Source organism: Leptodactylus fuscus, chromosome 7 (assembly GCF_031893055.1).
Source record: "Leptodactylus fuscus isolate aLepFus1 chromosome 7, aLepFus1.hap2, whole genome shotgun sequence".
In the NCBI taxonomy this organism is placed as follows: domain Eukaryota; kingdom Metazoa; phylum Chordata; class Amphibia; order Anura; family Leptodactylidae; genus Leptodactylus; species Leptodactylus fuscus.
Window position 1 is genome coordinate 102,678,158 of NC_134271.1, and position 19,241 is coordinate 102,697,398.

General features: G+C 41.7%; 1 protein-coding gene across 5 annotated transcripts in view; it reads left to right on the plus strand.

The window, feature by feature from the left end:
• The first annotated feature begins 7,958 nt into the window (after positions 1-7,958).
• INF2 (inverted formin 2) overlaps positions 7,959-19,241 on the plus strand; it is a 58,258-nt gene continuing 46,975 nt past the window's right edge. For all 5 annotated transcript variants that reach the window (XM_075282633.1, XM_075282635.1, XM_075282634.1 and 2 more), the window contains exon 1: positions 7,959-8,219. In XM_075282633.1, the coding sequence (XP_075138734.1) occupies positions 8,193-8,219 (27 nt within the window). In that variant the 5' untranslated portion in view covers positions 7,959-8,192. The remainder of the gene's footprint in view (positions 8,220-19,241) is intronic.

Below are 19,241 nucleotides of genomic sequence, written 5' to 3' on the forward strand. Positions count from 1 at the left end.
TTACAATGGAAACATACTGGTAAATCTTCATTAGAGATTTCTGTATCTCATAAATGAGGCCGGCATGAAACCTTCAAGAAGACCTTGAAAACAGGTAGATGTTTCACCAACAGGAAGACATCTGCCCTGTATTTTCATCTTTGCGGAAATCAAGACTGGAAAACAATGTTAAAATTCTCAGGTATTTCAGATATTTCAATCTACCTGATAAGCTTGGCAGAGGTGTACATCTCACTGGGAATGCCAACCTTCTTAAAGGACAAGACAAATAAACACCATCAGCGTCAAGTCTCTCATTTTGATCACCTTCTGTTCAATAAAATTCTTAAAGTTGCTCAGGAATAGAAGTGAGGGTCTACTTTGTGTCCAGAAACAGCATTACTCTGGTCTCTGGACGGTGTCTGGTATTACAGCACTCCATTGAAATGGCAATCTGGAAACTAACAAATCTAATGGGCGTGCGAGGCATCATTCCTAAACAAAAAAAATGACCTTTATAATCCCAGGCAATCTTTTTAAAGAGAACAATTCTTTATACCAGGAAACATTTTCTTCTTTATATACTTCATTTTACACCAATCTGTTGAACCTTTCCTACAGCCATGCTCCATCCAAAATAAGGTATTGGATAAATTCCTATTTGGTTTGTGTTTTTGGGAGAGGGGCATACCTCTCAACAGTCCAGGATTCTGCAAGAGAGTCACGGATTCTGGATCCTGTCCCGCAGTCCTGGTCAGCTGGAGGTATATCCCGGAATCAAATCATCTGCGTCTGGAGAGGACGCAGATGCGTTGAATACAGTGGTGAAGCAGAAACGTGGGGTGCTTCTGGCATCTAATTGGGGCAGAGGTCCTTGGGGTGTTGCTGGCATCTGAAGGAGGGCAGGGATCCTTGGGGTGCTGCTGGCATAAAGGGGGAGGTCCAGAGGTCATTGGGATGCTTTTGTCATCCAAGGAGGGGGCAGGGGGGCTTTCTGGCGTCTAAAGGGCGGGGGAGGGGCAGCGGTCCTTTAGGTGCTCCTGGCATGTAAATTGGGGTAGGTTCTTGGGATACTGTTGGCATCTAAGGGGGTGCTACTGGCATGGATGGGGCTAGGGTCCTTAAGGTGCCGCTGGCATCTATTTGGTGGAGGCAGTGGTCCTTGAGGTGCTGCTGGCATCTAAGGAGTGTACTGCTGGCATGGATAGAGGGCAGGGATCCTTGAGGTGCTTCTGGCATCTAAAGGGTGTGGGGGGAGTCACAGGTTCTTGTGTTGCTGATGACATCTAAGGGAAGGAGAGGACAGGTGTACTTTTTATGATGCTGGCATCTAAGGGGAACAGGGGTCCCAGCGGTGCCATTGGCATCTTAATTTGGTGGCATGCAACTTCAGGGTGTTTCTGGCATCAGGTGGGGGGAGGGGTGCTTTTTAGCATCTAAGAGGATGGTTATGGTATGGATAGGGGACAGGGGTCCCTGATGTGCTTATGGCAACTAAAGGGGGTGGGTATTGCTTCTGTAAGAGTGAGTACTGAAGGTAGTCCCAGGGTGCTGCCACCCATGTGCATGTTTGGTGGTCCCTGGGTGCTACCTGTGTGTGAGGAGGTGCTGGTGGTGGTCCCTTGAGTACTTCCACCTGTGTGCATATGCCTAAGGGTCCGAGGGGTGCTGCCTCATGTAAGTGGGAAGTTCCTGCGGTGCTGCCTGTGTGTGCGAGGGTTGCTGGTGGTTGTCCCTGGGGTGCTGCCTGTGTATTGGAGGGTTGGGCCCCTGGGGTCTTGCCACCTATATGTTGGGAGGAGGGGGGTTCCCCCTGTGTGCTCTGGAACTGGGAAGGGTCCTCTAGTCCCTGGGACACACTGAGACCATGAACCTACCTATAGTAACTGCAGAACACACAAACCATGAACCTACCTGCAGTACCTCCATTCTAGTCAGGTTAGTAGTGAGACAGATGAAGACGACATTATACTGGTGGCAAATGAAGGAGGACATTAAACTGGGGGCAGATGGAGGGGCATTAAACTATGGAGCAGCTGTAGGGGGACATTAAACTGTGGGTGCAAGAGGAGAGAGACTTTATACTGTGGGGTAATTTTGAGGAGAACATTATAATGTGGGGGCATATAATATTAGGGTTATTGTGTGGGGAGCACAAAGAGAAATGGATCGGAATGTGTGGAGTCAATTTACAAGTGAGAGAAGCTATGGTGCGCTATATGCGCTGCATATTTTGTCCCTGTTTCCATTGGTGAACCTAGCCTTTCTGCTGCCTGAGGTGGACGACAGAAAGGTGCCCCCCCACCCCCCGCCGGACTGAATCCGGGAGGGGGGTTGCTAGTGGTAACATTACAGTGAATACAGTGCGTAACATTTTGTGGTGACTTACCAGAGACTTCTGCTCACATTTACCGTCTCTTCCCTCTGGATCGCCATGACCACTTCTTCCAGCATGTGATTTGTCTCTGTAAAGTTTGCAACACAGACATCTTTGACTCCTCACTTCTCCAGGGACCTGACCTGTATTGTCCTCACCAACACAAAGCCCCTTAAAGAGGACCTTTCATAAGTTGGGGAACATGCGGTTTTATATACCGCTGGAAAGCAGACAGTGCATTGAATTCAGCGCACTGTCGGCTTTCACGTTCTGTGCCCTGGGTGAAGAGCTATCGGTGCCGGTCCTGTAGCTCTTCACCATCAGAAGGGCATTCCTGACAGTCAGTCAGGAACGCCCTTCTTCACAGCAGCACTTATAGCGCTATACTGTGAGAGCGGGGAGGCCTCCCCCAGTACTAATCTATGGACAAGTACTATCATATTTGCATAAAAATATTTTGAACTGTCCATATTCGATAGCGGTCATTCAAGCTCTTGTGAGAGATCAAAGGTACAATATAAGACCTATTAGAACTTTAAGAAGTACAAGGTTTTGTAGGAGTAAATTTACTGGAAAAAAAAAATTAAACTTGAGAACTGTTATTGGAGAGGGTTCAGATAAGTTCTACTACCACTTCACTTACCAAGTGCAATGCTGCACATTGTATAGAGATTGTCTATTGTACTCCAGTGTAAGGATGTGGAAGCTACCACATTCCATAGATGTGGTTTTAGGTGATAGTGTCAGACTCCCACAATGGACAGGTGTACCTTTGTGAAGTTTATAATCATGTAATGTATGAAAAACATTGTTACCCTTAATAGCTGAATGCTAGTTATAGTTGCTTATGCTTGAACTGGTTTAATGTTATATGATAAGATGGTGCCTGCATCCAGGATGGGTGCAAGAAAAACAAATGCTTGGCATGTTGCCAGAAGACAGCTCCCCAAGGTTACCACGCAGGACTGGGAGTAGCTGGATACATATGGAACTGCTTAAACTTTTTCTGTTTGATTGAGATGTAGCATACCAATCATGAATGAATATGAAAATGTATGTTGTTGTTATCTCTCTTACTTTCTCTGCTACTATTTAACCCCTCTAGCCTTAAATAAAAGTGCGTCGGCACACAGTCCTTAGCTGAGAGAGGAATGAATACCAACATATAGAGTGGTGTGACTTCTTTACCGCCCAGCACTCAGCCTAATTAATTGGGACCAGTTACCAGAGATTATTGGTCATTTGGTCATAAACACGGCTTTCACCTTATAACCTTTATATGCTGTGAATATACAATGCAATAATAAAGTTTAATCACTTTATAATCTACATTTGTCTTAAAGGGGTTGTATAGGCAATCGTATGTATATTTTAAATAGGCCCGGGAGAAATGAAAAAAAAAAAAAAAAAAAAAAAAAAAAAACATACTCCCCTTTCCCCAATGCTCCATTTCCTCCCAGCTTTAGTAGCAATTAAGTCACAATTAAAGGATCCCAGGGTAAAAATAATGATTATGAGGGCAACTAGTATTCCTAAGAGTATATGGGCAGTAACCCTACACCCTTTTTAATATTGTTGGCTATAATTGGATGTTATTGAGAATTTCAGTTCAGAAAAAGCATGTATTGGACACTCTCAGCGGAACAACACCCAAAGCACAAGGACTCTTAAGAGTAGGTACTATTCATATTAGATGCACAAAGCCAAATCGTTGTGACACCAGTGCCTGGGTGCTACCCTGAATACATGATTTTATTATTTGAGCTGCAGCCAGAAGTAGGTGAAGGACTTTCAGGTATGATTATCAGGGCGTTAATATTGTCCACACACCCAGTCTCAGCTACTACACAGTCTCTTGTTCTAATAAATTAGATAAGAAGGTATAGTTTTGTCTAATTTACAGCACAACACAGCATATAGTGATAGAGTTACATCATTTTATTTTGTTCTTTGGAGCCTCTGCTACTCCAAACTCTATGTGTTGGACAAAGATAGCCAAGTACTGCACAGTGCAGGGTTGTCTCCATTAGTCGCACAGAGACTGAATGGTGCAACAGCTCACATGCATGACCAACACTCTATGAAATGTACATTACCAATGGTTGCAATTGGTGGGGATCTCATAAAGCATATTAAAAACTCTATATACTTAGGTTTCATCTAGATTTACAGATAAGAAACATAGCATTGTTCTACCTTACACAGACATACACTTATAAATACCAATCTATAACATGTTATCATAGCCAAGAAGTTGATATATTGCTTCCACAATGAGACAAGGCAATTACATGGCAGCAGAGTCAACCACCATGTGTTCAGTACACGATAAAGCCAGGGATGGGATTCAAAACCACCACGTGATTGTATTCTAACATGGCCGATGGAAAGCAGAATTTTACTTTATACTGATTGCAGGGACTTCCAACAATCCAGACAGTGGGGGGGGGGGGGGGTGCGGGGGAGGGAGTAGGTAGTGAGACCACTTGGGGGAGTTGGTATGTGTAGCACTGGCGGGGGACATTGTTGAGTGCCGCGGCAGGGTACCGAATGCTGTGTGTGATGGGAGTGGCGGGCTTCCGTGCGGTAAGGTGAGGAAACTGCCTCGGCGATGCCGCGCATGCGCGAGGAAGGCAGACGGGTGCACGGGGGAGTGTGGGCCTGTGTAAGTGGTGATTGGCGCCGGGAGTGAGGGCGGCACGGACAAAGTCACGGGTAATGCTAGTATTCTATAATCTGTCGGGGCGCTCAGCAGAAACTGTTCAGTTTGACTACTACCACCAAAGGGGAAAAGTATTGCACACATCCAACTAGAATCAATAGGTCGGCATGTGGGCCATGCACCTTTGAAGAGTTCACACAGGAAAATTGGTGAGCCAACTGACTTTATCTTGTTATTACAATCAATAGGCTTTTCATGTAATACAGAGATCCTCTGGGGAAAATAATGTACTAAGCAGCTGCCATTCTTTCTGTTTGATACATATATACAGCTCCTATGTTTTAATACTATTAACCCCTTAAGGACCAGGCCATTTTTTGGTTTCGCATTTTCGTTTTTCCCTCCTCACATTTCAAGAGCCATAACTTTTTCATTTTTCAGTTCACAGAGTCACATGATGGCTTATTGTTTGCGGGACAAATTGTACTTTGTAATGGCATCATTCAATATGCTATGCAATGTACTGGGAAGCTGGAAAAAAAATTCAGAATGAGGTGCAATTGGAGAAAAAAATGCATTTGCGCCATTTTCTTATGGGTTTATTTTTTACAGCGTTCACTGTTTGATACAAATGACATGTTACCTGTGTTCTACGTGTCAGTACGAACGCGGTGATACCAAATTTATATAGTATTTGAAATGTTTTGATACTTTTAAAAAAATGATAAACTTTGCAAAATAGAAAAAAAATTGTGTCATCATGTTCTAACACCTGTAACTTTTTCATATTTCCATGTATGGAGCTGGTTGTGGTGTCTTTTTATGCGGGACAAGATGACGTTTCTATTGATACCATTTGGGGAAAGATCTGATGGTTTGATCACTTTTTATTCAATTTTTTATAGGAGGCAAAGTGTTGAAAAAAACGCTTTTTGGCTGTTTTTATTTTTTTTTTCCGCTACGCCGTTCGCAGTACGGGATAAATGTTTTAATATTCTAATAGTTCAGGCATTTTGGAGCGCGGGGATGCCTAATATGTTTATGTTTAATGTTCTTTAATTACTTTTATAGCTAATCTAGGGAAAGGGGGGTGATTTGAACTTTTATATTTTTTTTATTTTTTTAATACTTTTAAAAACTTTTTTTTTTCCTTCTATTACATTTATGATCAGACCCCTTAGGTACCTTGAAATCTAGGGGGTCTGATCGCTCATACTATTCACTGCAATACTACAGTATTGCAGTGAATAGGAAAATCGCAGCACTTCTATTAGACGATGCCTCTGGCATCGTCTAATAGATCTCGGGCAGAGACAAGCCTGGAAGCCTTCAATAGGCTTCCGGCTGTCATAGCAACCGATCACCGCCCTCATGTGACGTTCAGGAGGGCGGCGATCGGCGAAACATGGCGGTGCCCATGCCGCCGTTTACACACTGCGGTCACGTTTGACCGCAGTGTGTAAAGGGTTAACAGCAGCGATCGGCTCGGGCACCGACCGCTGCTGTTAGTGGCAGGTCCTGGCTGTATTATACAGCCGGCATCTGCCGTGTATGGAGCGAGCTCAGCGTGTGAGCTCGCTCCATACATCCCCATGCGACCCATGACGTACAGTTACGTCAAGGGTCGCTAAGGGGTTAATTCTCTATTATGTAACATTACTACATCTATTAGCCTTCCTCTCCAGAATACATCCATACAGCCACAATCAAGTGACCACCAGATGCATAACTTGAAACTCCCGGACCCCAGTGTAAAATCTGTAAGAGAACCCCCCACCTGCCTTATGCCATGTAGAATAGTGGTATATTTTATATTACAGAGAGACCTTTGAAGCTCCATCAGGGTCCACGACCAAGTGGCGACTGCTACCTCTGAAATCCTATATCAGTGATGGCGAACCAAACTGTAACCCAAAACCCACTATTTTATCACGGAGTGCCAAAACAGCAATTTAAACTTAATACTGTGCGGATCCACAATTGCGGACAGTTACGGACCCACAAATTACAGTCATGTGAATGGGGCTTTACAGAGCTTTCAATAATACAAACAACTTTGTACTGTAATGTAAAGCTAACAATTAATTTTTGCGATTTATATTCCACAGGATCTGTTTTATAGTGACCGTGTAATATTCTTACATCCTGTACTAATATCATGTCTGCTATAAAACAGATACTGTGTGAGCGATCCGGGCGACCGCACGCGTGCCAGCATGAAGGGCTCTGCATGCCCCTCTCTGGCTCGCGTGCCATAGGTTTGCCATCACTGCCCTCTATCTATGCACCTAGCTACTGCACCATATAGCTTCCTCCGTACACTGACACCCATTGTCCATTTTTAGTGGTATTAACTGATAGCCAATCTCTTGTTTTTGTTCGAGGGGCTCAAGAAATTGTCCAATTCACATTCCAGTTGCAAAGCCACAGGACACAACAAAGCATCAGAGCTCTGTACTGTAACCTGCCGAGCCTCTGTGTGCCGCAGGACTTGCTTAGGACTAGTCTTCGGCCTCTGGAGTCACGCAGCCTGCCTGTTCCGCAGAGCAAGCAGAAATCTTGGAAATGGCGAGGAAATGAAACATGATGTGCTTCAGAAAGTTGCAGAACTTTTTATTATGCAATTGCTACTTTTTTTTTCTTACGTAGAATCACATTGTACAGTACAGTTGCCATAGCAAATATCTGTAAAACAGTAGGAGACGTATAGATGAGCTATATATACAGTAGTGATTACCTGTCCTACACACATCTGTATGTGCTCTCTCGTCTGCTGCCTGCGGAGGCACTGCTTGCTTTAGGCAAGATACTATTTGAGGAATTTCTTAATTTTGATTTCGCCTTCCCTGTGACCAGTGCCCAGGCCTATCCCAGAAGGAAAAGGGGGAATGTACTGAGAGTGGGAGCAGGGAGGGAGATCTGCTGCTTTGGGCGGAACTCTCCAGGCTGCTGACACAAGCAATGTGTGATTCACTCTCACACCCACTATGCAATACATTCCTGAGGCTCGGAACATTACCGTCTCCAGTGGATCACTCACATGTCACTTGTTGATCAGGAAGCCGCACACTACCTTACATCAGGACCAGCTTGTATTTGGATACTTTAATAACCTCAGCTCCCACTGAAGAGAATGATAAGCGAGATCTAATCTAATACCTTCTAAGTACAACTATGGAGAAAACTGACAACGGATCCGTGGTAAGTCATCCTGGTTGACAAATGCAATCTAGCGGATACAAGAAAGATTGAATGTTCTTTGCTTCCCATTGCTGCCAAGTTTCTATCATTCTTCAGTTTCAGGATTTGGCTTGTCTCTGCAACATTTGCAATGCAAATACTGATGGAACAATATAAGGCACATACACATTAGATTTGATTTGACTTATACAAAATACAGATGTAGCAGAGCTAGTTATGTCATTTTGCAGCGATAGTAATACTGTCAGATCTAAAATGTGTTCTGTTACATCTAATGTTATGTTCAGGTTACTGTATAATGGCCACATAATATAAGAGATGGGGGAAGGGAAGTGCCTATTAAGTCAAGGATGTAGATATTGACTATTATAGGTCACCAGAGCAGTTTCCAAGAGTTTTGTGAAAGTTTGGGAATTGATTGGAAAAATCTTTGATGGGTAACAATGTGTTAAATCTACTTCCCACTATATACATATGTACAGAACAGATAAAAAAGATGCAATAGAACTATAAATGGGTCAATACACCTATAGAATGGAACATAAGTCATGTGTCATAATATGTGGGTTAGTCATTTAAGATGGTAAGATTGGAGACACCATTGGAGGGGGTGGGGCAGTATTCGTTCACTTACAGGTGTCCACAAGGCAACTGTATGGATGGTACACAAAGATAAGATTTTTCCAGTCTGTGTAATGATGGCCATGGATTGGTAAACACCTGTCATCTCACCCCCTTTATCAGTATTTAGGGTATATTTAATGATAAATTTGGTATCATATACTTAACCTTTTAACCTCTTTACACCTGGGTTACATTGTAATATGCACTTGCAGTTGTGCTTTGGTCTGCCACCATCGAGGTGGAATCTATTACATCATAGGGCCTATTGCGGTATTGGTTCTGAACTGTATAGTTTTAGGATCAGTGTACTACATAGCACTGTTAATTTGGTCTGTGTTATGTATGGGTTTAGTATTATCTGTGTACTATATGGCACTATTATTAGGATAGAATTATGGCAATATTACTCTTCATTTCATGATCCAGCCAGGCTTCACAGTTTTACTGGACAATCTAACACTGCAGATTATTATATTAATATGACTAGAATCATCATTACATGTAACTTTACTTACCAAAGAAATTAGAAAGCCCGTTTAATATGGCCACAGATGCAGGGTTACAATCTAATAATGCTAGGATATTTCCAATCTGAAACAAAATCTGAATCAGACAAGATAGGAATTCTGTCCACCTGATCCTTTTTTTCTTCCATCACTGGACAGTCCATTTAATTGACAGACATGTCCGTTTCTCCAACCAGATAGCCAATATAGAAGGCCACCCTATATCTAGAACAGGGGTCAGCAACCTACGGCTATAAAGATGCTGTGGAACTACAACTACGAACATGCTCCACTCACTTCCATGGAGTTCCAAGAACAGCAGAGCAAGGATGCATGATGGGAGTTGTAGTTTTACAACAGCTGGAGAGCCGATGGTTGCCTAGCCCTGATTTAGAATATAGAGATCCCCATTTCTTTCTATTAATCCCTCTATCAACATTAAAAAAAGTCAACTTGATTTATTTATCTTTTGTAATTTTAGGGTCAGAGCATTGCTTTTTAGCAATGACGGAGTTAAAAGCATTTGCTAACTTTCCACATGAGTATGTAACAGAGCAGGACAGGCCTGGTATGTGTGTTCTGCTTTGTGTATTCACAACTAGCTATTAAGTCTGCAAAGTTCCTGAATGATGAGCCAGTGTTCATGGAAAAAAAAAGGACTCTAAAGGCTTAAGAAGTTTCCAAAATTCTAGTGGTATAACCTTGGAGACAGTCAGCTGTTCTCCGCTATGAGTCACTATTTTGGCAGAATGAGGGGCCAAGAGAGGAAAAAAGATTGACAAATTTATGCCATCTTTATAATTATGGAAGTAGAAAACTAGATCAGTGGTACAGATAGGGGCTGATAAGGTATATGCCTGGGTTTGGGTGCAAGGTGGTGCCACATGCAAGTCTGATGGTCTTTAGATACAAAGCAAGGGCAGCAAACTGAATCTTTGTTCCAAGGAAAGAAAAAATCCTGTTGTGCATGCTACAAGGATAGTAAGTAATCGCATAACCCTAGTTATTTTCTATACATCTTGGTTATGAGTAGTCTGCTTGCTTTAAATAGTTCTACAGAACATTTCATTCATATAGCTAAGATATCCAAATCTAGGACCATAGCATGCACAATAATATGATACACATACACAGTATGTATATTGTGAGAAGGTGACAGGCAGAATGCTGGAGTCCAGATATATCAGCCCCAGGTTTCTCATAGATTGTAAGCCCTCGCGGGCAGGGCCCTCTACCCCACTGTGCCAGCCGATCACTGTTAGTATGATATGTACCTGTATATTTTGTGAATTGTATGTAACCCCCAAATGTAAAGCACCATGGAATTAATGGTGCAATATAAATAAACAATAATAATAATAATAATAATAATAATAATATGTGTGCTCCAGGGTGGATCTGGATTAGGCCTCAGCCCAGGTGTAGATCCTTGGCTCATTACTGGGCCAGAAAAAGGCTGCAGATCCTGCATTGCAGGGCAGTTCCATGAGGTGAAAGAAGGTGTGTGGTTCTGTCCTGTAACCCTGAGTCCGTTGAGACAATATTGCGCTTGGTTTGTTCATGTGGCTGGAAGTAAACCACATGTATAGTTGGGTTATCAGCTCTGTTTAGTTAGTGGCTCAGACAAGCAGATATTTATTTTGTTTTTGGCTGAAGTTAAGGCTGTATTTTGTTTTGTTATTTTGTGCCTGAAGTCGAGGTTTATTTATTTTCCTGTTATTTTCTAAATAAACCAGTTTGCTGCACATTTTGTGTCCCTGTCTTGACTGTTTGGGTCCACACCATTGCTTCTACCAAGCTAACTTCCTCACTATATATTTATATACACATATACAAGTAAAGGAAAAGTAGATTATAAAAAGATCTCTAGCCTAGGATTCCATAAGTACTGTTTGTATGATAGTAAGAATGACTGGGGTCTGTATTTAGGGGATGGCATGGATTGAGACCGGCATTTTGAGGATAACCTGGTCAGAGATCTGTATTTTGGGAATAGTCTGCTGTGGGGTCTGTACTGTTCAGCGATTCTGGAGGGTCTTTATTTAGTGGGTCTAAGAAATATATTTATTTGGTTAGTATGGTCTGGGGTGAATATTCGTTTAATGGCTCTGTATTCATTTTGAGGTGAAATGTAGGGGGTCATTTGCACCATTTCGTATTCTACACCACTATACAAAATCCATACACATAAAAGCAATCATTTGCATTCAATAGAAGATAACATACATGCAGACGCATGCAGAATACATAGACTCATACCCAGGGATAGATATATATATATATATATATATAAGTGTGATGGTAGACAGGTAGGTAGCTTGATACTTTATATAGAAACTCTTTCACATGTGGGTACACACAGCATTGTAATGCATTGGGGCAAATATTGGAATAGAATAATTGAAAAAATGGGAAAGCCATGCTGGTTATTTTCTTCATCCTTCAGGAGGCGGTCAGATAGGACTTACTCTCCTCCTGCAGCAGGGGTGTAACCACCGGGGAAGCAGCGGTGACCACTGCCACAGGGCCCATGACATTGGAGGATACCAAGGGCCTCTCATGTTTTGTTTTTCTTATTGTTGCTTTAATAGGCCGTTACCTGCTTGAGTAACCCCAGCAGGAGTAACCCCAGCAGGTAACGGGCCCTATTTAGTTACCGATCCTCACTCCTGCTCACGGCCCCTTGCGCATCCCCTTCTGTGGATGCGGTTGTGAGCAGGATAGGAATCAGTAATTGAGGCTGCAGGTCCATGAACCCCATGTCAAATGTTCGCCTTGGGGCCCCACCATTCCTAGTCATGTCAGTGTCCTGCAGTATTGTAAAGTTAGCTACTATTGATATGAATTCCTTCAATAGGTCTCAGTGGATCTACAGCTATAGCAACTTTTCAGCCTGGAGACTATGCCAAACAGGAGTTCATATCTCAGCTTCCACTGTGAGCACTTCGATGGATATCCTTTAAAACGTGATACGGACTAAATATCTATAAAGAACTAATAGCCTAGAGATACAGGTTTGATTTGTCTTGGGTTAATACATTTGAGATTACAGGTGTATTCTAAACAATACACATTCAGTCCATCCAGGGTGGGGCTCATATATTAGTCAGTATGAACAAACAGTGGAGTAGGGCCTCCTGAGGAATGACCCACAGACATTAACTTCCTATGTAGATGCTATTGTCATCCGCTGGATTTCCTCCATGAGTCACCAGCAGGCTGCATACTCTTCTCACTTTGCAATATGATGGCTGCATGGGGCATTTTATACATTGCATAAAATTAGGAATTTCTCAGACCACACTTTCAGTGAATCAATTGTGGAAGTTGTTGCTACTGCAGGGTTTTTTTTTGGACTAAAGCGTACAGATATGTAACATATTTAGAATATTTTATCGCTTTCATCTGTTACAAAAATACTTCTAGTTGAACCAGTTTGCTTATATCTACCATACATTATTCAGCACGCAGGCTCGCAGAAAAAGGAACCCATTGAAGTTAACGGAAGGCTTTTTTTTCCACGTGGATTCAGTGTTAGAATCTGCGCCTGAAAACTACATGTGCATTGACCCTGAGGCTTTGATCACATCTGTGTCAGAGTATCCACCGCAGAAACCTCCAAAAATGGATAGAGTCCTTCCAGTTTCAGTATAAAAATGGCAGAAACTCAACCGACACTTGTGGACACACACAAAATACACCAGTGCAAAACTGGGCATTTCTTATGGGGCAACTACACAAACAAAAAATTAAATATACCTGTGTGAAGCCAGGTCCTCCTGCTAGTATTTAGATAGATAGATAGATAGATAGATAGATAGATAGATAGATAGATAGATAGATAGATAGACTGTTAGTAGAGAGATATAAAACACAACATGATTGTTGAAAAATTCAGGTCCCATAGAGGATGTCCTTGCATTTTATGAATATACTAAGAGTAATTTCAGTAATTTTGCCATATGGTCACAGATCAGTGGCAGGCATACAGATCCATGTTACCAGAAGATTTCATACCGATCTATCTACAGCTAATACAAGCTGCCTGAATTTAATATTCCAGTATATGCACTCTGAAATAAATTCCACTTTGAAATATTTTGCAAACAAACAAAAAAAAGGCAGTAGAAACTAACCTTCAGGCAGTGACAACTCCCTAGACTGTCTACACCTAAAATCGACTAAAATGCTCTTGCTGAATCAATGTATTACTCACTTCCTGTAACAACAACCCAAGAAATTAACCTCAACTAGAGTAAAATGCCTACGAATAGAAGCTTTATATATAAATTGTAGGTAGGTTGGTATATGAGCTTTCTTTATCTAAGGAAATCATTTTGTCTGATTCCTTATATCGCAGTATCCTGGGTTAGGACGGCTGGATTGTTAGCATCCTCTTACTGGGTCAGATGTCTCACCGGTCTGTTCCCTGGCACAATAAAACAACAAATATTACAATACAAGACAAACACCTACTTACAGTAACTTCTGGATAAGTTTCTGAAAGTCCTAGCCAATAGTTAATGGAGCTGTGGCATCCCATATAATCCCATTGCAATAGCAATTTAGTATTACATGCAGGCTATTTAAGTGACTGCAAAAGGAAATCAAGAATCTGTTTACTCCATTAAAATGTAACTTTTAATATGTCAAGTCAACATTTACATAAAATTAAAAAAAAAAAACAAACAACAACACACAAGGTCCTATGAACTGCCATATGATGCCATAATTGACCAGCCATGTAGTAGGTACTCTATGTGAGCCCATCAGAGCAAGAGTTGCCCTTCATAGAGCTTCTCTGGCATTCATATTGCCCCATGGTTTTGTGGTGGCAATGCCCATTAAGGACAAAGCCATCAAATGTAAAGAGACCCCATTACAACGCTAGTCCATGTTTACCACTGGGTTATAGTATTAAAGCTCACCCCATTCACGTCTCTGAAGCTGTACCACAATACCTATGGACAGGTAGGACATGGTTTCAGTAAGAAAACAACCAAGTTTTTATGGTTCTGCACAATCCCTTTAATAATGTGTGACTGGTGTACATGGAGTTTGATGGCTAGCCTCCAGCAAACAAGGCAGACACTTGCCTAATATTACGTGGCAATACGTTCAGTTTTTATTCGGTTTAGTAACGCTGCCTTACACAAGTTAATCTTTAGACTTTTATGTGGAAACTTTTTTTTTTTTTTTTTTTTTTTACTGTATATTTAGTACCTTTAACTGCAGGGAAGTGGCCTGGAAAATTCATCTCTTTGCCAATCCCCAGTGAAGACTCCCATACACAGAGCCTCATAAGTATGCATTGTCCTGACACTTGTGGTTTTACTGACGTCTTATCTGCTTGCACCATGTGTGAGTTTCACTTGTATTTGATCCATTCTAAAGGAAACAGATTGCATTGTGTAAGTCCTATTTATTGCAGGGAAACCATATAACATGTTGTACCCTCAGCTCAGTGCCACATACAGCAAGACAAGGGTTAGCATTCATCCCTCTCCTTGCCTGTCCAGACATCACAGTGAGCCATCCCAGCTAATGTGCCCCATATCATTCCAGGCACCTGTGAAATATTTGCTCATGCGATTATTCCCAATAAATATGCCTGATATGATGACTTTACAATGGATTTTTAATTTTAAAGGTCCTCCCCTTAAAATTGCAAGAGGTTACATAAAGGACATCACATGCAATAAATAATGGTAGATCCCTGGCATAAAACAAGGCTTTTTGCATGTAATCCTATAATGCCCCAGGCTGTATATACGTTATTTGAGCCTGAAATTTATTTCTAAGTAATCATGTTACACTGTTGACATAGAGGTATTAGCTGTTAGTGATGTCATCAGAATTTTTCAAGAATTTATTACGGGTGGCTGCTTGGACATGTCTATGCTTTGCTATCATTTATCTACGGATACTAGTTATATAATTAGCATTAGACTGAGAATTTGGGACGTTATATCTTCTCAGAATTATAAAATATAGTTCCTGTTAAAGGTATCATGTCAGTGAATAGAGGGTTGCAAATATCTCAGGGGCCAGATAGCTAATGGGGCAAAATTAGTTATGTAATTACATCCGAAAATATATTGCATATTAGGCCAAACATGACATCTATAAAGCCCTCATCCACTTTTCCAATGCAATATATATATATTATTATGTAGGGTTACTGAATCACTTCTAAAAAAGAGAAGTGGTTGAAAAAGAGACACCAGGTCTGGTTTTTGAATTGCCTTAAGACACTGTCAAGTTCATGAACATGGCTTGTTATTGAGGAATCATAGCAGGGTTCTTATGGTCACATAATACGTTCAGTTCCAAAACAGATGGGAGTTTAACTGTGCGATGGGGCATCAAGGTAACAGGGGACCATGTCCAACCTTTATAATCTTTAAGGTTAATTCACATAGCCATAATGTGTCCATATTATAGGGCAGTTATTAAGTTTGCAAATCTTGTTCAGGAATATATATGTACTAGGATTGTTACTGAAAATTTATGGCAACCCTAGAAAATCTGTGACTGTTCCCAAGCCTATCAAGGTCCCTCTTTCACATAACAAAACACCAATTTTATATAGAATGAAGCATATGGTAGGCCTCAAGTTATGCCTTTGCATGTGATTTTCTGGTGGGCCCAGTTGCTTACCAGATAGTGTGACCCATACAGTCCATTCCTTTTGGGTTATTGCACGAATAACCTACTGATGATATAAGGGGAGTGTAGCGTAAATAAAGGAGATATGAAGATGCAGGACTGGCCTGCAGTATAAGTTCCTGAGCAGGGCCGAAGGTAATTCAGCACAGTAGTTGGTAGGGTTCCACTTTAAACATAGAAGAAAATGTCAGCCGATATCTACATAAATGTCTAAACCAACACTTATCTAACACTGCTGACAAGTTCTCCATGAGATTGTACTGGCAGAAACAGAGGAAATCTAATTAAAGTAGAGCAGCAGATGCAAGATGTAATTTAATGTACTCTTCAAGATCCAGCCTGTTTTATGAGCATGTGTGATGTACTAGAAGCTGGTGAATGGTTTCTAAAAAATAACATCAAGACTCCCTAAAAACTCTCTGTAAGGGCATGTGCACCTGGATCTGTAATATGGGACCCTAAAACCCCATACTGGGCCCATACTCTACCTCAAGTGCATCAGATTCCATATCCATATGCTTTCTTTCCCCATCATGTGAAACTATTGAGGTTACAACAATAGAGGTTCCGGCATATGTCATTGCTACTACCTGTAACATATGCCTTCTTCTCATTGGTGGAAAGACCAACCTCATATATAGTATCGGCCTCTCTGCCCACATGTGGAATGAAGTGTCCCTATCACCATGTTTTCTCAGGCCTCAGGGTCAGCTACCATGTAGTTATCCACATGTTATGATACTTCCCAGCACCATATTGGAGTGGGCATAGCCAAATAAACAGAAATACTAATGGGACACAATAACAATGGACCCTTCAGACAGTTCAACATACCATCCTATAGTCTGGGAGATAGTTAAGAAACAGATGGCAACAGTGCCAACACAAGGGTCTCTCCAACACCTTACATTGCCATAGGCATGCAGAGGTGGCACTGCATCTGGTTCCAGACTCACCGGTAGGCATAGGTTGCCATGGAATATAAGATTAATATCACAAGGGCATTGGCTCTGTTCCTACAGGGATGCCAAACCATTTTATGGTTGTGATATGCACAAAACAGCAGGCCCTTGTACAGAGAGCCTGTATAACAATTCATTGTACAGTTTTCTAGTTTGGAGTGTCATGGCCTTTGTGCACATACATCATACAAGCTCTAAACACATGGACATGTTCTTCCCTGGAACAATACCTCCATACATTCAGGATCTGATGGAACATGCTATTTTTTGTCATATTTGCATGTTTTTTCAACAGAAAAAATGCTCACAAAGGAACTCAGAAGCATGTAGGATATAGAGTACAAGTGTCATGCACCTCTATGGAAGCTCAGCATAAAACAGTCAGAATATGGCCGTGTGCATAAAGCCTAATCCTATGTTAGGGCACTACATTCAGCAGAACCACTTAAATGGTTTTAATGAACATATTCCCCAAATATATATATATATATATATTACACACACATATCTGCCATTGGCTTCTGTTGAAATAAAACACATGCAGGAAGGGGTATTCAGAAGGGGTATATGATGAGGGGTATTCAGAAATCATATATGCTAAAGTCTGCATTGGTGTAATTTGTGCCAAAATTATCAAATGTCTCACAATATTTGATACCTCTATAAGTCTAACACTTCTATCCTGAGATGTTTCTATGCCGCCCATTTACTGCAGTGAGATTGTGACTTTTTACACAATTGTGGAGTGCAAAGCTTGGTAAATCCTCCTATAGTATTCAGTATGCATTTTCTCATATACAGTTGTATAGAAAAGAATGGTTTACTATGCTGCTCAATACAGCCAGAAATCCCTGGCATTAATACCACAAGCAGTTGGATGGAGTTCCTGAATTTTGTGCTTGCAAAAAGCCCTGGAAGTGGCAAGCTACACCATATATAACAAACGATGTACAGAGGAGAGTCCTGTAGTGTAGGACTATAGAAAATGACAGGATGTTACGGTCGCTACATCTTATTTAATCATCAATGAATAGAATTCTTTCATTATCCTTCCCATCTGTATTTCGAAAAGCTGGATGACACCAATATGACTTCAACTCTGTTTAGTGATATTCATAGGTCTTAGGGTGCATTCACACGATGTCTTTTGGCTTGTAATCTGGCACGTCTACGCCGCAGGAGCTTTTGCGGGCCGTATACGCTCCCATTGATTTCAATGGGAGCCGGGATCGTATACGCAGCGCTATTTTGCGGCTGTGATTTTGCGGCCGCAAATTCACAGCCGCAAAATAGCGCCGCGTATATGATCCCGGCTCCCATTGAAATCAATGAGAGTGTATACGGCCCGCAAAAGCTCCCACGGCGTAGACGTGCCAGATTACGAGCCAAAAGACATCGTGTGAACTCACCCTTACATTGCTATATATCATGTATACAAGCCAGCTTTATCAATGTGGAGTATATGAAATCTGAATGACTACCCTATGGATATTGTAAGTTTGCCCATATTGGTCACCGCCCATCCTCTGTAATAGCTCTTAGATTGCATCCACATGAAAGTTGAAAAAAAAAAAAAACAATAGTCGTTTTGTATCTGTGGGGCAGACGTTGTCTCAGATCCCTTATAGACATTAAAGCGAAGGCCCCAGTTTGTGAAAAAAACTACTTTTTTTGTTGCAGATTTTGCTGCTTGTTTTGAGCCAAAGCTAGAAATGGATTGAGCAAAAGGGAGAAGTTAAGAGCTTCCTAGACATTTCCCATTCCCTCTGCAGCAGGGATTTTCCACATTCTTAATGCAAAAATGGGCCTTGCTCCAAATATGCGCCACATTATCACACATCTACACCAGAAGACTGGAGAATATGCATTGATAAATCCCCCTAAGGGCTCGTTCACATCTGCGCCGGCACTCCGTACTTCAGGTTTCCGTTTCCTGCATAAAACAGAGCAGGAGACTGAAACCTGCAGGAGTCTCTCTCACCCATTCATTTGAATGGGTGAGAAAGCTGTCCGGCGGTGAGCGTTTTATGCTCTCCGCCGCGAAACCGGGTTTTATAATCCAGACACAGAGTTGGACATGCAGTACTCTGTGTCTGGACCCGGTCTATGGTTTCCGTCTTCTGGCATGCAGAAGACGGAAACCATAGAACGGAGACCCTGAACGCAGGTGTGAACCCAGCGTAAGGTGTTCTTAAGAGAGCATGTGTGCATGAGGTCTTACATCTACCATGTGCCATGTATAATACTGATGTTTTCTTATG